Here is a 20,180-nt window from a genome sequence, read left to right as displayed (position 1 = left end):
GAAAAGCGCGACAGTTGAGAAAGGGACGCCTACGTACAATTGAAATGCAGGGAACAAAAGCAGCAGCGAAAAGAAGGGAATTAATGGAAAGTCAGGGCCCCAGAGGATTGCCGGGCTCTCAATTAGCTTAAAAATAAGGAGGTGTCAAAAAAAAAGTGGACGGAAAACAAGAGCTTTAATTTCCATAAAACCCATTAAACTTATTTTACTTGAAGTTCGCAAGAAATAATAATGTAGAGCCAGGAAATATTTCAAGGCAAGTTATGATCCGCTCAGGATATTGATTGGTGACCCCAACATCCTTGAATACAATTTATTACAGAAAATGCTCATGGTGAGCTGGTCGTTCAGGGGTTTATCCCCTAACCCTCTTACCCATCAACCGAATTCCACCTGAGATGATGCCAACCGCTCAACAATAGCATCACTTTAAATGGGACCCTGCCAAGTTCGTGACCAATTGAGGTGGACAATATGCATGCCGGCAGCAGCAGCCACAACAAAACGGGGAAATAAAGATACGAGTCCTGTGGACGCCGCAAAAGTGACGCAACCGGACATGGAATTGGGAATCAATGCCAATGGTCCAATGGCCGGTTGGATGAGTTGGATGAGGCGAAGCGAGGCGACAATTGGAAGACTAGCACTAATTGGCAGCAAAAAGCCGCACACACGTCCTGGCCAGGGTCCTCGCCCTGAGGAGGGTCTCAATCAGCGCAGGATCCGGGGACGGACCACAGTTATTTGCTTTATTAATGTCCGTGAAGCCGCATAATGCCCTGACAAATGCCCAGGTAGTGGAGAGACCATGAAAATGATTGGAAAATATAGAAAAGCCGTGTGGGATTTGCATGGCAGAGAGTCCTTGATGTTTTGCGTGTGTGTTCGTCGGTGTGCGCTTGTGTGTGTTTCTGTGTGTGGGCTTTGGCTTTGGCCAGGCATGAAAATTGCAAAAACCGCAATAACAACAGCACAAGGCCTCAAACAATAATAACGGGAGCAGCAACAAGAACAACCGCAACGTTTTCCGGGTTCAACAAAAGAAGGAACAAGTTCGTCCTGATTCGTCCTGTTTTTCCTTTTATTATTCCCGCTCCCTTTTTTCTAGCGCCTGTATAAATTAAAATGCACACACATGAGAGCATTTGCCCAGGCCATAGACATTGTATCCGCATCCCAGTATTCCTGCATCCCAGTATCCGTATCTGTATCTGTAATGGCTGCTGCTGCGTTTAATTTGCGCATTTTTATGCAGACAGTTGACAGGCAAATCAAGGACATGGGGACAGGGATCACTGCCCGCCCGAAAAATGCTGAACAATTTAAGCTGCAAAAAGCTGAACTCCAAAGGACTCAAGGCAAATATTCAGGTTTCCATTTAAATTAGAGCTTTTTGGGCCAACGTTTTGCTTTTAATTTGAGCAATTTGCGAAGATGCCAAAGTGCATATTTAAAAGAGGGCCAGTAGTAAAAGATTCTTTGCCCGAAAACAATATGCCCAAAGAGTTAAACAATTTCCTAGCCCCCTTTGAGTAAACAAATTGATGGACCACCGGCACATACAGCCCATTCATAAATATGTATGATGTCTGACGACTGACGGCTGTCTGCTGGTCGACACACAATGTTTGTGTATCAAGAGGATCCGAGGCTGAATTGAATAGTTTGGCAAACAACCGACAAACAAATTTCATTTGTCCCTCGGCCCCTGCTGAAACTTTCCGGACGCCTAATCAAATTGTATTAGTTACAAAGGGCCACAAAAGGCGACTGACTGGTGCGCCGAAAAATTGAAAAGATTGAAATGAATGCAAGCCCATTTGGGTAGCATATTTCGGGCAGTCCTGCCAAATGGCCAGCAGTAATTAAAAAACATTTGATTTATGCCTATGAATATGCATTGAATGGGAGTGCACATGTCCGACTGGGCGGGAGCGATCCCATTATTTGCATTTACATTTAGATTTACAATTCGTCGATGGCTTTTTGACATGCACTGAATGGATTTGTGATTGGCAGTTTGGGATTGAAATCGAAGTTGTACTTTGAATCGCATATCGAATTACTTTTGGGCCAACCGTACTGAGTTGTGGCGGCAGAAATAAAGAGCACAGAATCGCCAAATTGGAAATGCTAGTATGAATAGAATGCCGCTAACTAAGTAAAGTCCAGGGGTCAATCTAAATGAAACGCTGAAACAACTGACACGTGGTTCGCTGATAATTGAATGCTGTCAGCTTGAAATTGACATTTAATTAGTCAGCAACTATTTCACAGTCAATTAGGGAAGCCAATTACCAGGGCATTATAGTCTAAACAAATCGAAAAAAGCAAGCATTTAATTGTTTGGTTCTTAGTTTTCTATCACATATTAAAAATATTAATAGAACACAAAAACAAGAAAGAACGCTATCAGAAACCCGTTAGTCAGTTAACAGAAAAGCGAGAGAGATGAAGACATACACACATGCAGTGAGGCTTGCACTGCTTGAATTTCTTTTTTCATTTAATTTGCTCATAACTTTTTAATGAATGATCTGATTTGAAAAAGTCTTCTAAATTTCAATAGGTATTAATAAGGACATCCAAACATAATTTTTACTTCTTCGAAATGTTGTATAACGGGTTTAATAAAACAAAATATGCTATCAGTTATTTTTTGTAATTAACATTTTAAATAAGAAATCCACTCGTAATTTGAATTAACACAACCTTATTTACCTTGCGGCCCAATACTTTGACTCTGATCCCACCGTTTGCATTTAGTTTAATTATAAAAGTTTCTTTTTCTTGCCCTCAGTTCGTTCGCCTTCTTTTGAGTAATTTTTTAATTAAAAAACTATTTTGTTGATGTTGCCACAGTCTAGTCTGTGATAGCGCCAAAAATCTGTGGAAAAGTCAAGCCGAAATAACCATCTGTCCCCGTTGCAGACACGCCCTCCTTCGCCATATCCCGCACACCTGGCTTCGGCTATCCGCTGCGCGAGGGCATCGAAGTCAGCCTCAAGTGCGACGTAGACTCCAATCCCCCGAGCACTCCGCGCTGGCAGAAGGACGACGGTGACACGCCGGTAAGTTTGGGACCATCACAAAAGTGCACGGGAAAAATTCTGCACACTTTTAAGTCTTATTTTAATAAAGGAATAAGATATGTGTATAATTTATTAACACTAATTTATTTAATAAAGCGTAAAATATATTTTATAAGGTTTTATAAAGATATATTTATTGCATTGTAATACTTGTAATTATTATTTAATAAATCAGTTTTAAATATTTGTTAAAGAACTTTGTTTTATCACAAAGAGTTTCTGTTTAAATTAATCAAATATTTGTAAGTATTTAAAATTTAAAGTACTTTTCCTTCTCCCAGTATTTACAAATATTTTTTTCCCGTGCTTTGGACTTGCGAAAAACTGGAAAAGTGGGAAATGCGTGCACTCGTAGGCCGCCCATCGGAGTTCGGCCTTTTGTGGTATTTTTGGCTAAGGAGCAAGTTTTAAATGGATTTTCGTGCAGTTGTCGCTACCTGGCGAGGCCGAAACTTGCGCGAAACTATTTGCCTTGCCTTAATTACCAAAAATTGTTTACGCATAACGAGCCAAACTCATTTCCCATTTCGCCGCCAAAGTGATTCGCCAACATTCTGATTTCCCATTTCTCGATTATTGCAGGTGCCGCAAACGGGCGATGGTTTCCTCAACTTCACATCGATAAGGCGCGAGCATTCCGGCTGGTACAAGTGCACGTCCCGGCACCTCAACTTTCAGTACTCGTCGATTGGCTATTACCTCAGCGTGCGATGTGAGTACTCAGACTTCCAACTTTCAGCCAGTAAGGCCGTAAATTAGACCGCGTATGCGTGAAATTGCCTTAAAAATGGCGCGTGATAATATTTTGCCCATTAGTTTGTGCCTGTAAAATTACGTGTAACACCACCCCCTGAAAGCACGCGAAACCCTGTAAAGCCCTCGAAAACCCTCGAAAAAATGAACAAAAATCGGCAAGCATTTTACGACACTCGCACATGGCGCTGTGGACAATATTCGGTGTGATTTTTTCGGGGATGTTCCCGGCACTTTGCGAGGCGCCTTGTGGCGCCACCCTCTGTCATATGCAAAATGTGGCAAATTTCATTGGCATTGGCATTGGCATTGAGTGGGTGTCCCCCCGCTTTTCCTCTACTATTTATGCTTACGCGCCATTTTGCTGTCAATATTTTCTCGTTTGCGGGTTGGGTTTTATATGCTGAGGGGTCTGAGGTATTCGGCACTTTATGCGCTCAACGCGTGTTAATGCTGGTAAATATTTTTATTGAATTTGTGCCTCTGACAGGCGGCCTAAAAGCAGCCATCAAACCGCCGAATCGAATTATATGTCTCGAGAAAACTCATTTGCAGCCTCATTAGGCGGCAAATGCAATTCGAGAAGAGAAAACGAAAAACTGCACTGCCGCTCTAAAAAAATCCATCGTCCTGCCCCAAACTCGCTCATCAATCATGGCCAAAAAGGAAAAGAGGAATAAAATATTGGTAATAACAACTTGACAAAGTGTTGCCACTTTTTTGTATGATCCCTGCCAGCAGGCCCATCGTCCCTGGGGAGAGATTTTTTCGCCACCCCTGACAGCCGCCTGTCGTTGCTCATTATAGGGAAAACAAATGCTTTATTAATAAAAAAAAGAATAGCAAAGAAAACGAAAAAAATGGGACGAAAAGGCCAAGAAGTGACGGAGTCGGCCGCCCCATCGACATTATCGATGATTGATGGGGGCCGCCGCCAGGAGGAGGAAGAAAAGCAAACTTTTCCTCCGCATTTTCCAGCGAAATCTAATTGTGAGAGACGCTGAGCTGGCAACATGTTAAGCACATAAATCAATTTGTAAAACGTTTTCGTTTTATCGAACTCGAACTCGAACGGATCGCATCGGGGCAAACTGCCGAAATGGCAAATCCAACTGCCGGCAGTCGGCATCTAAACCCCATTTGCGACAACAGGCGTCCTTCCCCCAGCATATATGTGTACCTATAAGATATGGCAGAAGCACAGACACGACTTGCCTGTCATAAACTATAAAACAGCTGCCCGACCCATGATAAATGGCGGCCGGAGAAGATTTTGAGGGAGAAAGGCACGAAATTTAAGTCGGTTCTGGCGGGGGGTCGAAAAAACTGATAAATCGCATTTAAGTGAGGGGAGCTGTGAAATCTGCTGCTCCAAAATCCCAGACAGACGTTTGAATGCGGGCTTAATTGCTGACGATACACCCAAAAAAAAAATCGACTGAAATCGCCCTTGGTTTTAGAAAATCGCCTATGAATTTGCTTTACTGGCGATTTTGTCTATATTAAAGAAAGTAGGTTTTTAAAATCAAAGACGTTTTTTCTAAAAATCAAAAAAAAATAGACTTCAATTTAGAAATATTTTGCTAGAAAGTAAAAAATTATTTCTTAGAATTTAGAAATAAAGGTTTTCTAAAAAATAGAAATACGGTTTTTTTTAAATATAGACAAATATTTTTTAAATAAAAAAAAAAAAATTTCTCAAATTCAGAAAATACAAAAATCTATTTTCGGGCTTCGGAATTATACCCGGTTGTTTCTGTGACGCCACGGCCTTTGTGTTGTTTTTTTTTTCGTTCTTGTTTGTCACCTTATTTTAATTTCCTTTAATTGAGCACATGGGTGGTTTCAAATTGGAACTGAAATGAGTGTACAAATTACAAATTATAAATATAAAAACCCAATAACTTACTATTTTGAGAAAAACATCTTGGTCGCCGCACGCGGGATTCGAACCGCTAACCGCTCGCGCCTCACAGTTTGCAGTCAAGCACTCTACTAGCTACGCCACGGAAGCATCACGTGAGGCGCTGTACAAAGTCTATTCACATTTTGTTCTCCTATTTTTACTCAAATTGATCTGGCTTTCTTCTGGTTATTCCTTTTAGTTTATCATTTAATTTTACTTTTAAATATTTATTGATTAATATTAATATTTATATATTTATTATTTATTATGGTTCAATAGTAACAGTAATTGAATGTTTCAAATTTGAAAAACTTAAACAAAATGCAATACATTTTTTTTATTAATATGTAACTATTAGTGTTAAAAAAAAAACAAAAAGACACCACGAGTTTTTCGTCTCGACGTGGGTTTGAACTCACTCTTGCAGCCGCAAGCTTGAATAACATATGCATGCACGCACGCGTTAGACCCCTAGGCTACCAATCCCGGAAATTTTCTTCGATTAATAGCGATTTTTTCTTAGGCTAAAAAAAACTTTTCTAAAAAGTCTATAAGAAAGGAAATCGATCAAATACGGTTAAATTTTTTATTTTCTAGAAAAATATTTCTTAATATCACACATTTTTTTCAAAATGTTAGAAAAATCTTCAAAAAATTTTTCTGTTATTAGAAAAACAATATTTCTATTATGTAGAAATATTTATAATTTTAATGGCAATTTTTTTTTAGTTTTAGAAAAGTTCAGTCTTTTTTTTTCTAAAATCAATGGCGATTTTAACCCTCAAAAAAAGAAAGGATGATTAGAAAAATAAACCTTATAATTTAGAAAAAAATTGATTTTTCTGTATTTCAGAAAATATTTTCTAAAAAAACTCGTTCAATTCAGAATTTTTTTGAAGATTAGAACATTTTTCTGAAGATTAGAAAATTTTTCCTCTTTATAGAATATTTTTTTGAAGCACAGAAAAAATTTTTTTTTCTATATTTAAGAAAAAATAATTTTTTGAGTGTATGTTTCCTCCTCCGAATCCCGCCATTGAGCTGCAGAATGGAGGTGGAGATTCAGAGAGCACAGGTAAGGGAAAACTTTTCTGTCGACAACAACGAGGACACCGCTGACAAACTGCAATGAAAAAGCAATCAGCGATGGCCAGAGAAAAGCTACAGAAACAGCGAAAAAAAACGGAATGCGGAGGGCCCGCAAAAGTAGGCAATTTGACGCAGTTGCTCAAAGTTTTCTGCGCCGGTTTGGCCACTTTCGCGTGATTGATTCGCCCGTCTGGAGGCTTCGATGGCCGTGGCTCAGGGCGCAGGACTCAGGTCGCAGGAGTCAGGACGCAGGACACAGGCGAGCTTGTTGAAACGTCGCTAATTTGACACGTACGTCAACAGGAGCGCCGAGCGTGACGTATAGGAGAAGGTGGAAGGGGAGCCAAGGACTCATCCAAGTTCCGCAAGTGGGCCACGTTCAGGTATAACATAAGCCAGGCCCATTGACCAAAGTTCTGTTTGCCAGCCTCATTAATGAGTTAAAGTTCTCATTGGGTCTAATTAATGTTGAGTGGCCTGCACGGCGTTCGCTCGAACAATGCGCAATTAGGGAAAGTTTCCCGAGCCTTATGGCAAAACAAGGCTTCAAAAACGTGAGTATATGGAGTGTGTGGGAGAAAATCAAGAGTTGTTTAAACTACATATTTATTACTTAGACTTTGAGTGTAATCCGATAATATGGCAATAATGGGCATAAATGTAGCAAAATTACCTTTAAACTCTAGTAAAATGTAAGGTGATTGGATTTAAAGTTTTGTATTACATATTTTGAAGTAATTTTAAATTTGACTAAAAATTATCATCCGAGTGTAGAGGCTATAAATATTTTCTGATAAAATCAAATAGCTTAATACGTTTTTAAATCCATTTGTTGATATTAATTTACACTATTCCGTTTTTCATTAGACCTTTTCATCTTGCACACCTATCCAATTTCATCAATTAAAAGGGAAAACCCTTAAGAGCTAACTCCTTAATCGAAGACTTTGATTTTCGTGTGGTTTTGTTTAAGTCACAGAACAAGAGAAATCACCCAACTCGCCCCCAATTCTCAAGAGTCACTTTTGCGGCTAACCAGGCCACCGAAATCCATGTGCAAATTGCATTCGCCTCGCACTGAACTAATTTGCCCAGCCAACTGTCAAGAAAATGCACCACCAGCTCACCACAAGGACTCTGGGACATTGTCAACCACTCCGCCGCCAGGGAAACAAACAGAAGGCCACACATCTTGTGAAACGAGTCCCAGCGGACATACAGGACATTCAGGACATTCGAGCCTTTCCTAACCGAACTGGCGAATTACAATAAAATTTAATTCTCCACGCCGTCGTAAGCATTTCGATTGGGAGCCATTTCTTACGCCGATTGGCAGAGTCCTTGGCGATGTTATCCTTTATCCTTTGTCATGCTGGTTATCGCGGTTTAACTTTATTGTTTTTTCTTCCCCACCCCACCCCTCTAAGAGATGTCCCATGTCCTGCTCCTTGTCCTTTGGCCAACTTGAATTTCTGTGTTTATCGGCGCGCACGATTATTAGTTTTTTGTTTGCTGCCTTTGTTTTTATAGCAGGCGATTATGTTTCGGTATGTGTATGTGTCGAGGGTCCCAGTCCCTCGTCCTTGTGCAAAGATTTTCAATAAAATTTTATTTGCCGTTGCCTCAGATGAAACCGAAACGAAACTCATTTCGACTGGGTCCCTTTTTTCCGGGCAACTTAAGGAAATATTAAAAACTCATTGCGGACAAATGTCTTCGAGTAAAGTATTTTTTATGGCCGCAAACTTTTCTCCTCGCCTCGCTGGCATAAACGTAAATTTTGTCGAGAGATTATCTTTTATGGATGTGGAGCAGAACAGAGTGTCTTCGAAGGCGCCCCACCAATTTGCATCCGCCCTCCCCAAATGAACCTATTATCTTCTGGGATCTCCAGCCAGTGCATCCAGTGCAATCATCTTCAATTTCAACTCATTGCAAATTAATCGCGTGTTCGCTGAAAGTCTTGAAAAATCCTCGGGCTGCAGGGAGAATTAAAATTTATAACCAAGACACAAATGCAATCACAGCAGCCCGAGCTCGCTCTCTGCCGCTTCCGCTGGCTGTTTATGCAGCTTGTAAGTTAAGCTGATTGTATCCTGCGCTGGAGTTGATGATGATGATGCCGCCTCTCGTCGGCCTCCTTCATATTCATGACTAACTACGAAGATGAAGAGCCAGCGGAAAAAATGCAAATTAATCCTGCTGCCGGGTTGGCGGGGGGGGGCTAATGAAAATTGCAGGCGAAAAAAGCAGCTGAAATAGCCCCCCCGTTGGGGAATTTAATTTTTCACCCACAGCACTATGCCAGCGAGAGTGAAACTTTGCAGTTTGTTGAAGGATTTATGGATCATGCCGGCCCGTCATATTCACACCTTGGACAGGGGATAGGATGTGTCGACACATCGATACACTTCGCTCTCTGCGAGGGTTCGGCAGTTCTCATGGGATCCCTGAAAGTGACAGGCGAACACCATCCACCGAACAGCGAAGGTCCTTGAAGGCAAAACGCCAACGTGGCTGATGATGATGCGTTATGATTAATGGATTGGTGGCCAGAAGCGGGCAACTCTTCTCGGTCTTCAGTCTGCCCCAGCATATTGATTCGCCTTGTTTGCATTAGTGTTTGCTGTTTGCCCTTCATATTTGCCATTGTTATGAGTTGGGATTTATTCGAGTGTGCCTCGTCCCACAAAGATATGCTGCAAGAATCACTTTCTCCCTTCGCTCTCGAGGACCTTTGCCTCTCAATCTCCTTCAGTGTCGCCATATGGGCGGTACTCGATGCCCATTTGTTTGCCTTTGTTTATTTGTTTTCCCTCCCTTTTCTCGAGATGGCAGCCGGAGTGGGAGGACTCTTTTATGAATGGCCATTCAGTAAAATATGCGTGAAACAAGTGCCGAAATTATGAATGTGAGCGTGTGTGGAAAAGTTGGGAAAATATTGAAGAGTTTGTTTTTCGGGGAAAGGAATCGATTTCTAAGCCGAGTACTTCGAGCGTCTAATGTATCGTTTAATAATGTTCCTTTGACAGCCGTCACCCATACTTTTACTCGGGCCTTTGTCCGATATGTCATCTAGATGAAAGGATATTGTATTGTATAGATAAAAGTATAATGTACAATTTGCAGACTTTTTAAGACGAGGTTTAGTGACCTCATTTCTTTTTTTACCCAAAAACCTTAAAAATATCATTTTCATTGGCGAAATAAAACAATTTAAACTTTTCTAAACGTGAAGCTGGCATATTCTAGATATGATTCTAATTAATGGGCAATTTCGGAAATTTTTCCCAGCCCCTTTAGACTCTTATAGACACTTTTCTTATCGCATCGCCCCAAAACACGCCGCCAGCTTTTGGCAAATGACAAATGTCTGTCAGTTGAGCCGAGACGAGCTGAGCTCATTAGACATTTTCGCTGGGACTCCGGCGCAGAGGGTTCTTGTTTCAGTCCGTTTCAAAGCTGCACCCGAATAATACGTACTGGTACTCAAACCCAACCCCCCTTCGGATTCCCTGCTGGCCATTGAAGTTGTCAATTTGAGCGACGCCGCCTTTGTCCGCCTTTGTGTTGGGCAATAAAAAATTTTATAACTACGTGATTTTGACTAAGTAACACGCCCGTCCGCCGAGGGGAGGACTTTTGCCTTTGTCAGCAATAAAACCCCTGTCGAGGGTTGGCTGCCGGCTGATTGACACGCGATGAAGGGTCTCCGGGGCGAAAGGAGCTTACAACTAATTGTCTCCGTTCTGAAATCTCAGTGGCGGAACTTCGGGGGCTTCGCCTCGCTTCGATTAAACGTACCCGAGGCTCCCCGGTAATTAGTAGTTTCTGTTAATTGTGCGGCTCACTTTTGGGTCTGCTAATTTGACGATTGCCCTTGCCCCGAGGAGTTCGCCGGTTTCCCTCCGAACTTCCTACACTTTGTAAGGCTAAACGCCTTTGTCTCCATCATCATCGCATTTTTCTTCAGCCTGGTCGCCACTTGGCAACTTATTGTTATGATATCCGGTGGCAGACAAAGGACCTGCTACCTGGCCGCATACTTTTGGGCACATGTCAGGGAAAATTGTTATTTATACCGTAACATGAACAGCGCCATAAAGTACGCCGCACAAAGGACGCCCTGAAATTTAAAGCCAGCCCCCGGCAAGGAAAGTGGAAAATATGCGAGTGTGTGCGTCCTCCAGCCCCCTCCCCCTTCACCATCCTCCTTGAAAATTAGAATGGAGCATCGTTATGGCCTCTTCCCGCCCCCGGAAACGAGCATAAAATATATGTATTTATGAATTTGCGGCAAAGAAGATTGCAGCGCAGGCAATTTTCCAGCTAGCTGAGCAGCGATTTTCACTTTTAGTTGGCATCAAAACGGAAGTGACAACTCATTGCGGAGTGACTCAGGTGTTCGCATCGCGTCAGCAATTTGTTGCTGGCTCTGTCATTGAAATATTGTCACATTTGACAATTGCCAACAGTCCTGGGATTCGCACAGCGCCAAAATGGCGGTTTGAAAATAAACGATTCAATGGTTTGGCCTTCAATATTTAATATTCGAAATATACATCAATTTAAAATATTTTTTGATGAAAATTTAAGAGAAAATTATATTTATGTTCTTTTATAAACTGAATTATACAAATAGAAAATAAAATAAAACAAAATAAGCAATAAATCGACGAACTTTTGAATAACAAATATAATCACATAAATAATACATTATTAAAACCTATCAGTATTATTCTCCGTGTACGCTTAGGCCGCATGTGGTCTGAAGTTTGCAGCCCTAACTGACGGCTTCTGCTTTGTGTCCTTTATCTTTTCAGTCGATTCGGTGGATGTGACCTCGGAGCCGGATGATCAGGATGTTTCCGTGGCAGCTGCCTCGCACAATCCCAACAAGGGCCAGCTGGAAGTGCAGTTGGGCGGAGCGGTAACCCTGCAGTGTCCTCAAGGTAGGCAGAATGAATGGCCAACTACCAATTTACCGTTGGCCAAAAACTTCAAAGGAAACAAGCTTATTGGGCGGGAGCTCGTGGCCCATTTAGAATGACAAATGCGTCTAGGCCGTAATTACATTTTACATTTTACTTTCGTTCGATCCAAACGAAACGAAACGAAACGAGTGGTGGCCTTTTGAACGCCTCTTCATTAATTAGCGCAATTGGAAATTAATTATGCGTGCAATTTACTTTGCTCACTTTTGGCCAAATGGCGAAGATAGACAAATGGCTCGGCGTCCGTGGGAGTGACGCATCAATTAAAGAAATTAAAACTTGCGTGCCGAGAACCCTGGAAGTCAATTAATTAAATTATGCCCTGGCTTTCATCCTTCCCCTCCGTCTACCTCGTTTTAGGCTCCCTCGGCTGCTGGTCGCACTTGGACCCCATTTCGGCCCGGTTGCGTGGCCTTGGCTATGGCAGCAGCCAGCCAACGGGCCAGTTCTCCCTGAAGGACGTCATGTACCAGGACGCGGGCATGTACAAGTGTGTGGGCCAATCGCCCACCAACAAGAAGAAGCTGGAGGTCCTGCAGAGCGTCACGGTCTCCGTGAAGGGTAAGTGAAATGAGAGACTATCTAGACACTAAGATGTTTTACGATGTTTTATCTAGCCTCTAAGATGTTTTACGATGTTTTATTTTCAAAAGCATATCCGAATATTTTATATTACTATTTCTTTCTTTTATAAATACGCTATTTAGACGCTCTTTAAGCTATGGCCTGATAAATTATATTATGTACTTGGTTTTTAACTCGAATAAACATATGCCGAAGGAGTGGTAATATTGTCAAAATATGTTTAAGGATAAATATTGGAATCGAATTGCTTTGCAATCAAGATTGTACTGGGGCCTTGTTGGAACGTCTCATAGTCAACGTTAAAATGGCGAAATAAGTAGTTGATGTAAAATATAAATTTAATTTTTATTTGTATTGAAGTTGTGTGAACGGCAAAAGCTTCATAAATGTTTAAAGCAGGCATTTGAATAGCTAGATATAATTGGTATTTTTTAAAATCAAAGATATAGCTGGCCTCATAATTCGTTTCAGTCACCTGAGAGTTAGTCACACTTCTCTAAGAATCCCCTAGGTCACCAGAGGGACCCGGCAGTCCAATCAACGAAGTGAAGCTGCAGCTCCTGAAAATTGGGTGTGGCCCAGTTTCGGCTGACTTTTTCGAGGAGGGGTCCTTTTGTGGGCGATGGGTGGTTTTTCCGAATGGGTGGCTGCTCAGGTGACAGCGAGGAGTTAAAAACATTAAAAACTTTGACAGCAGTTTCGGGACACGGCAGAGCCAAGGAAAACAAATGAAAAGTTTTATTTTCTTGCTGTCAGAAGTTCGACATTTTACTTTGCATGTGATTTTCCCCAACGATTCCACCGTTTTCCCCCGCTTTCCTCAGCTTTCCCCGCTCCTGAGCTTTCTGTTCTCGGGCTCTTTTATAGTCGGGCTTATCGGTCGTTCTCTTGTCGCATTGACACTTGTCAAAATCTTTGCCTGGGCGTGTGGAAAACGACGCATGATTGATGACATTGCGAAAGGCAATTCCAATCAGCTTGCGCACTTCCTCCTGCCTCCTGCCAGATGTATTAAGTATACGATAGACGAGTGTACGGGAATTTGAGAGAAAAATTGGAAATCATGCTGCCGGAAATTAAGGAAAATGCGTTTGCTTTGACTTCACATCACCTCCAGTTGTCTACTGCCAGCAAAGCGCATTAAGTTGTCTTGAGGCAAAAGCCAAGTGGACATTGAGACAATAAAACTTGCCAAGTGGTCGAGGGGTTTCGGAGGTGGACATAGAGATGGAGATCGAGGGGCTTCTGCCAGGAGCAGGACGAGTTGAGGACCTGGCCAAGCTTACCCTCGAGTGCAATCCAAACATGAAACAGCTCAGCTCGGCTCACACAGTGGCTCCTAGATCTCCGGACGAGCGAAGCCAAGCAATCAAACAAAGTCCTTGCCCGAGAACCGAAAAGGGGGCGGTGGTGGGTGGGCGTGGGATAGTCGATGTGGATGTCTGTGTTCTACACGAAATGGAGACACTTATAATGCTCCCGCATGCAATTTCAAGGTAAGACAGTTTGTCATTAAAACTGCGAAATTGAGTGCTAGATAAACAAAATACCAGGCAGCCGGGAAAGTGGAAAACTGGGATGAGGGTGAGTGGGGGTGAGTAAGGGTGCTCGGAATGGAGCAAGCGTGGCTGCTAACACTTAACGCAAATAAACAACGAAGGGGGTTTTGCGATGGGAAGCGTGAAATAGTCATATTTATCAAAAGGCAGACTGCAAACGGTTTCCCAGGCTTCCAGTCAAAGTCGTCAGGATAACAGAGAAGCCGAGCGAGCGAGAGGGTTGAATACAGAGAAAAAATTGCAGAGATAGGGCAGCCATACAATAGATTAAATTCAAAGCCCAGCAGCAAAGAACGAAGAAAGTACTCCGCATTTAGGAGTTGTGTGTGTCTGCCAAGATAGCTTGGGATGCTTTAGTTACTTCCACTATTTGTGTTTGCTTGTAAAATTAAACAAAATACAAAGAGCAACTACGAAAAAGTTGTCTTCGACTGTCTGCAAAGTTTCGCATTTCTTTGAAACGAAAAAAAAGCACAGGAAAAAATGTCTCGATTGTCGTTTATACAGCTCACTGGACAAAATTATGCTTTTAATAATAGCATTTACAATTGTTACTATCGTAAACTGTTCAGGAACTATTTACAGATAAACTGGAACTTTATGGGCTCAATAAAGCAAGAAATAAAACTTACACAAATTCTTTAAGTATTCTTTGAATCTCTTCCAATAATACTCTTAGTACTTTTATTTAAATTCTTAAAGATGGGTTAACTTTATATTGGCTTTCGTTAATTTTTTTAACATTTTCTAAAATCAATTGTTAATTTTTTTAAATTATTTATTACATTTGAAAATTTATAAATCTACAATTATTTCTTTCAACCCATCATAAAAGAAGGGAATTCTTTTAGCTTCATCATGAGAATCCCACCAATAGAACCTCATAATCGCTCCTCAACCCGTGAGCTGCACTGATTACCTGTCCATAATTACCAAGTCAAATGGAGAAGGCCAAAAAGCGATGACAAAGGGATTACTACGGCCTCAATCATTTGCTTCGTTGACATTTTTGATTAGTCCGAGCGCAGGGCGGTCGTTTTGCAGGGGGTCTGGGGGTCTTCATTATGCATATGAAAGTTTTATGCACCCCCTATTGTTTTCCTCGGCTCTCCTAATGAACTCGTGACTTAAAATTGCAGCCTGTGTTGCCTTTACGCTTCGTTTAAGCCAAGAAAAAAGCTGGCGGTGGGCGGAAATTATGCAACAAATAAGAAGCGAAGCTGCCTGCACCTACTTGCATATGCAGCTACTTGAGAAGCGGGCTGTGAGTAAAATAAATGTGCATATGAATTTTGAAGAAAGCCAAAGGATTCGCGGCGGCCCCAATGCAAAGTGCACTTACTTACCCACACACACACACCCCTACGGAGTATCTGTGTGCGCCCAAATTTATGCTTGTGTTAAAGTTTAGTGCGTGTGCTGGGCAAAAAGTTTTGCAGCAAGAACTTGAGCAACAGCAGCTGCAAAAATGTTCAGCACTCACACAAATTAAATAACAATTTTCTCTCACAATTTCGCCATCTTTTTTGGTTTCTTTTTGCCCTCGTTCACTGTCGTTAACTTTATGTGGGCGTTTTCTTGTTGACAGTGTGTGTGTGTGGGCGGAGAAGGCGTGGCCGGCTATGCATATGTTAACTGGCAGTTGGCAAAAGTAGCTCAGTAGTCGACTTTGCCTGCTCGCCAGCGTTTTTTCTCCCCGTTATGCATTGCAATTTTAAGTAATTTAAACAAATGCTGCGAAAAGTTGTGGCAAAGTAGATTTTAATAAGAAATAACCATAAATGGACTGCCATTAAAGCCAGCTGACATGCAGTCGACCGTTTCCCAAGATTGACACCATGATAAACTAAGAGTAGGTGTAGGGTTGTGTAAACCATCGACCATTTTGGCTTTATAAAATAAATAAAAAAAATATTCAAAAAACGTTCGTAAAATACCGTCTTGTTATCAACAAAAACATGTAAAATAAAATTTAAATTAAATAAAAAATGTAAAGCTGAGCGATACTATTGATAATGGGACAAAGCCATTCTAATTTTAAAACAAGAGAGAACGCTATAGTCGGGTTCGTGTCCCGACTATCTAATACCGTCACTCAGCTAACGGGAGTGCAAACGCTGTACTCGGGTTGGTGTCCCGACTAATAATCGAAATTCAGCTAAAGGGAGTGCGAGGGAGATAGATATAGAAATTTTGATTGCGTATAACTTTTTAATGAATGGTCCGATTTGAAAAATATCTTCTACATTTCGATAGGTATAAATATGCACAACAAAATTGCATTTATACTTCTCGGAAATCTTTAAAGGTTTGGGCGCCAGACACATTTTAAAATCGTTAGTGGGCGATTGTGGGCGTTAGAGGGGGCGTGGCGCTCGGTTGAAATAAACTTGCGCTGCGTAGGAAGCCCAAAAATATGCGTGGAAAATCTCAACCTTCTAGCTTTTGTAGTTTCCGAGATCTCAGCGTTCATACAGCCAGACAGACGGACAGACAGACGGACAGACGGACATGGCTAAATCGACTCAGCTAGTGATCCTGATCAAGAATATATATAGTTTATAGGGTCGGAAACGCTCCCTTCTACCTGTTACATACTTTTGCACGAATCTAATATACCCTTTTACTCTACGAGTAACGAGTATAACTATCGAAAGTATCGATAGCGCTATTGATCGTATAAACAACCCGAATTAGGTATTTCTTATTTTAAAGAACGAACTCCTTTTAATCCCAGTTTTCTTTTTCTAAATCCCATTGACTACAACATTAACTTATATTATAGCATCCATCTTGTCAACCTTATTGCATTCCCTTTGCTTAATGCCAAGCTTGCTCTTAATGATTATTTGCGGAATTTTTATTAGAGACCCCAGAAACCAAGGAACCAAAAGCGGAAGAGCTGTCTGAAGTACAATGAGACCCGAGTTCGGCCTGTTTTAATAAAAGCTTTTCCACGCATATTCCACGCTTAATTTAGACCAAGAAACGCGGGCCAACCCATCGCAGCTCCCCTCAAGCGATACGAGAACATAAATATTGCTTTATGCCCTGGCACACTCGAGTAGCCCCGCCCACTTCTGGCCATTCCATTCTCGGCCCTGTTTTATGCATGCTAATTTGTAATATGCATGTTCCTCGCTTTTGATCAACGCATGAGGAGGAAATATTTTCGCATTTTTCCATTTTCCATGCGTAATTTTTCTTCTTGGCAAATTTGCTTTCGGAATTTGGCGCGTTTGCCAGCAAATATTGCTTTGTTTCTACTCATTAGGTTTGGAGTTCGGGGTTGGCAATTTTGTTCTCTTCTTTTTTTTTTTTTGGTGTTCCCTTTCATAAAATATGCGAATGAGAATTTTTTTTGGCCTCCCCTTGCTTTTCATTTGTGCCTCATTTAAATGGCAATTTATTGCGCCCTGCGACAAGACTTTAAGGACAGCCTGGAATTTTCACAGCAGCTGCGCTAAATTGCATGTTAAATGCTTCTCAGCCCCACCCCAAAGAACGATCTTGAGCATTAGATAAACGATTTTGAAATGGATTGGCCGAGGGTTGAAATGAATTAAAAACTTCAAAGTCTTTCGGTAAGGAAACCCAGGGGAATGCCTGATAAATTGGTAAATAGTTTAACCGCCGTCTGAAAAATACTTTGAAGTACGATTTGGGACTCGAAAATAATTTGATTTCAGCCCGGCAATTTTATGGCAAAAGCCCTCACTTCGATTTCCGATTGATTTGCTGGGTAAATATTCCAACTTCTCCTAATTATAAGCAAGCCAAATGGCTCAGTTTCCTGCTCACAAAGGGGATGTGCATTCGAAATAGTTTTCCTGGAAAGGCAAAAGAAAAACATTTGCCCGAATGCAATGCCAGAACTTTCCCTGACTCATTACTGTCGTCCTGGCTGCAAGTTGTCAACAGTTTTGTGTCCTTTTCGGTGTGTTGTCTTTTGCACAGAACGCACTCAAGCTTAATTTTTACGCTTCAATTTTCCTACAGAACACACACAGGCACACACACAGTTGGAGCTAAAAAATTGTTGACTAAATTATAATTTTCCATATGTGTTGCCGGCTCTTTTCCAATCTCTGTGTGGGTGGCTGTCTGGAGTCGTTAGTTAAAATATGAAGTCAGAAACTTGTCATCAAAAACACCCCGGAAAGCTAAAAAATGGCTGCCAAGGCTGCATGTGAAAACTTTTCAGACAGTTGCAGAAATCATTTTTGGCCATTTCCAGCAGAGAGAGCGAGTGAGACATGCAAAGTGTAAACGGGACAGGGATAGCAGCAGCAGCTCAGCCAATTTGTCGTGTTTCGGACAGATATGTCCCCTTTTCAACTTGGCTGAAAATATCCTACTGGAATTATTAAATCCTTCTTCATTTTTTTTTTTTGTTTTTTTGTATGAAATATTTAATTAGTGTAATAATAGTTTTTTACGTCATTTTTTCTAAAATATTATTGAAGGGCCATAATTTTAGGTAAACGTTTTTATTACATTTTTTCTGTTTGTATTTAATAAACGTATATATGAAAACATAACCTTTTTTTTTGTTTTTAAATATTACAAAATAAGCAAATAAAAACATATAAAATCAATTTTTTCTTCTGTTCATAGTTTTTATCCCATCTGACTAATTTGTATTGTTTTTGAGTTGGGTAACTGGCAGCACTGGTGGGTAACTTTTGTGGGGATTTCGGGCTGTCTGCAGCTGCAGCGGAAATGAGCTGAAAAAGTTGTGCAAATAGACGCCACCAGACGTCGCAATGTCGCCAGCGGTCCAGCCGAACAACCCAACCCAGACCCGCCGGATGCGGGCAGTAAAACAAACTGACAGCCCTATTTGTGTGACCTCTCAGGGGCCAAAATCAAGACTAATTCCCGCCACTTGACCGATTCACACTTGGTTTGCGAAAACATTAGCAAAATGCCTTTGATTTCCGCACTCGAGCATGCAAATTCCGCGCCACAAGACGTCGAGTGTTGCCAGCAGGAGGAGATTGGCTGGTCGGGTGGATGTCAACCCCTTCTGAAATCGCAGCCACCAATTGTGCCCAGCGGCAGCCACATTCGCTGGTTTTGCGCCAAACTAATAAGCGGGCTGCTGAGTTGCCCTACAACGATGTCAACCCCCTGCCACTCAGCCTCAAGTGGATAATGGATAAGGGGGAGGGGAAAATATGTACCAGGCAGTGATCTTAATGGGTTGAGCAGTCAGCTGGAGTTTAATGACTCATTACCGATGTCAAAATTAGTACCATTCGCCTTTCATAGGATAATGAGCTGTCCACGCGTGTTTTTTGGGCCGGTCAATGGCCTGGCGTTTAACTCAAATGCATATTTTAATTGCATTTCGCCGGGCAGGAAGTGCATATAAAAATGCCGGACATTGTTCGCAGTGTGGAAAGTAATTAAACGCCGTCGCCGCAAAGCTAATAAAAATGTCAAATGTCAGACGATAAAGCATAGGCCTGCCACACGCACACCCACGCACATCCAGCGACACCCATTTGGGGGCGTGGGGCGTACAGCGGGGGGCGTGGTGTCTGGTTGGCAATCGCCATAACCGCAAACATTGGAGCACCGTTCGCCACTGGACAGGCAATTTTATCAGGCGCCTACGCAAATATATTGGGGCAACCGAGGGGTCCTGGCGCCAGGTGCGGCTGATTTTCCAGCGGGCGGGGTCTGAAGCCTCCCTTGGGTCCTTTAACCCCTTAGTTACTCAGGCTGACAATCGGAAATGAACGTTCCATTTCATAAACCCAACTCTCCAGTCGGAATTTTTGGAATATTTTGTCTTACTCTAGAGTCTATAGACGAATGGAACGTATTGAAGGCTATAAAGAGAGCTCTAAGCAACATATTTTAAAATTCTGTTCAAAGTATATATCATAAATACATATTGTAAAAAACTATTATAATGTTATAAAATAACAACTTATTTTCGTCATTGAAAGGTTAAACTGTGCTTAGCCAGTTTGAGCTGGAAATTTTCCAGTTTTCCAGATTAAATTACGAGAAAAGTTCTTATAAAGAGCGAAAACGAAGTGATATTCAGGAATATATTGGATCTCATCTAGTGTACTTAAAAATGTCATTATATTTGTGTCATTGTTTAGCAAACATTAGTTAGTTAGTTAGTTACACTCTGTGCAAACCAACTCTAAATGAACGTTCGATTCCATCAAACTTTGTCATT

At 41.5% G+C, this 20,180-nt stretch overlaps 1 protein-coding gene and 1 long non-coding RNA gene across 2 annotated transcripts in view; one reads left to right on the top strand and one right to left on the bottom strand.

Annotated features, from left to right (window-relative positions):
• Positions 1-20,180, top strand: part of tei (teiresias) — a 94,706-nt gene that overhangs the window by 66,709 nt on the left and 7,817 nt on the right. Inside the window, exons 6-9 of the mRNA XM_044392702.2 lie at positions 2,932-3,071; positions 3,675-3,804; positions 11,664-11,792; positions 12,195-12,395. Coding sequence (XP_044248637.1) covers positions 2,932-3,071; positions 3,675-3,804; positions 11,664-11,792; positions 12,195-12,395 — 600 coding nt within the window. The remainder of the gene's footprint in view (positions 1-2,931; positions 3,072-3,674; positions 3,805-11,663; positions 11,793-12,194; positions 12,396-20,180) is intronic.
• LOC138912410 (uncharacterized) lies at positions 5,534-6,638 on the bottom strand. The gene is made up of 2 exons (XR_011417948.1): positions 5,755-6,638; positions 5,534-5,701 (listed from the first exon to the last, which is right to left on the bottom strand). It is a non-coding gene; the product is annotated as an uncharacterized lncRNA (long non-coding RNA).

The sequence above is a fragment of the Drosophila takahashii genome, chromosome 2R, assembly GCF_030179915.1.
Source record: "Drosophila takahashii strain IR98-3 E-12201 chromosome 2R, DtakHiC1v2, whole genome shotgun sequence".
Lineage (NCBI taxonomy): Eukaryota > Metazoa > Arthropoda > Insecta > Diptera > Drosophilidae > Drosophila > Drosophila takahashii.
This window is presented reverse-complemented; position numbering and strand designations above follow the sequence as displayed.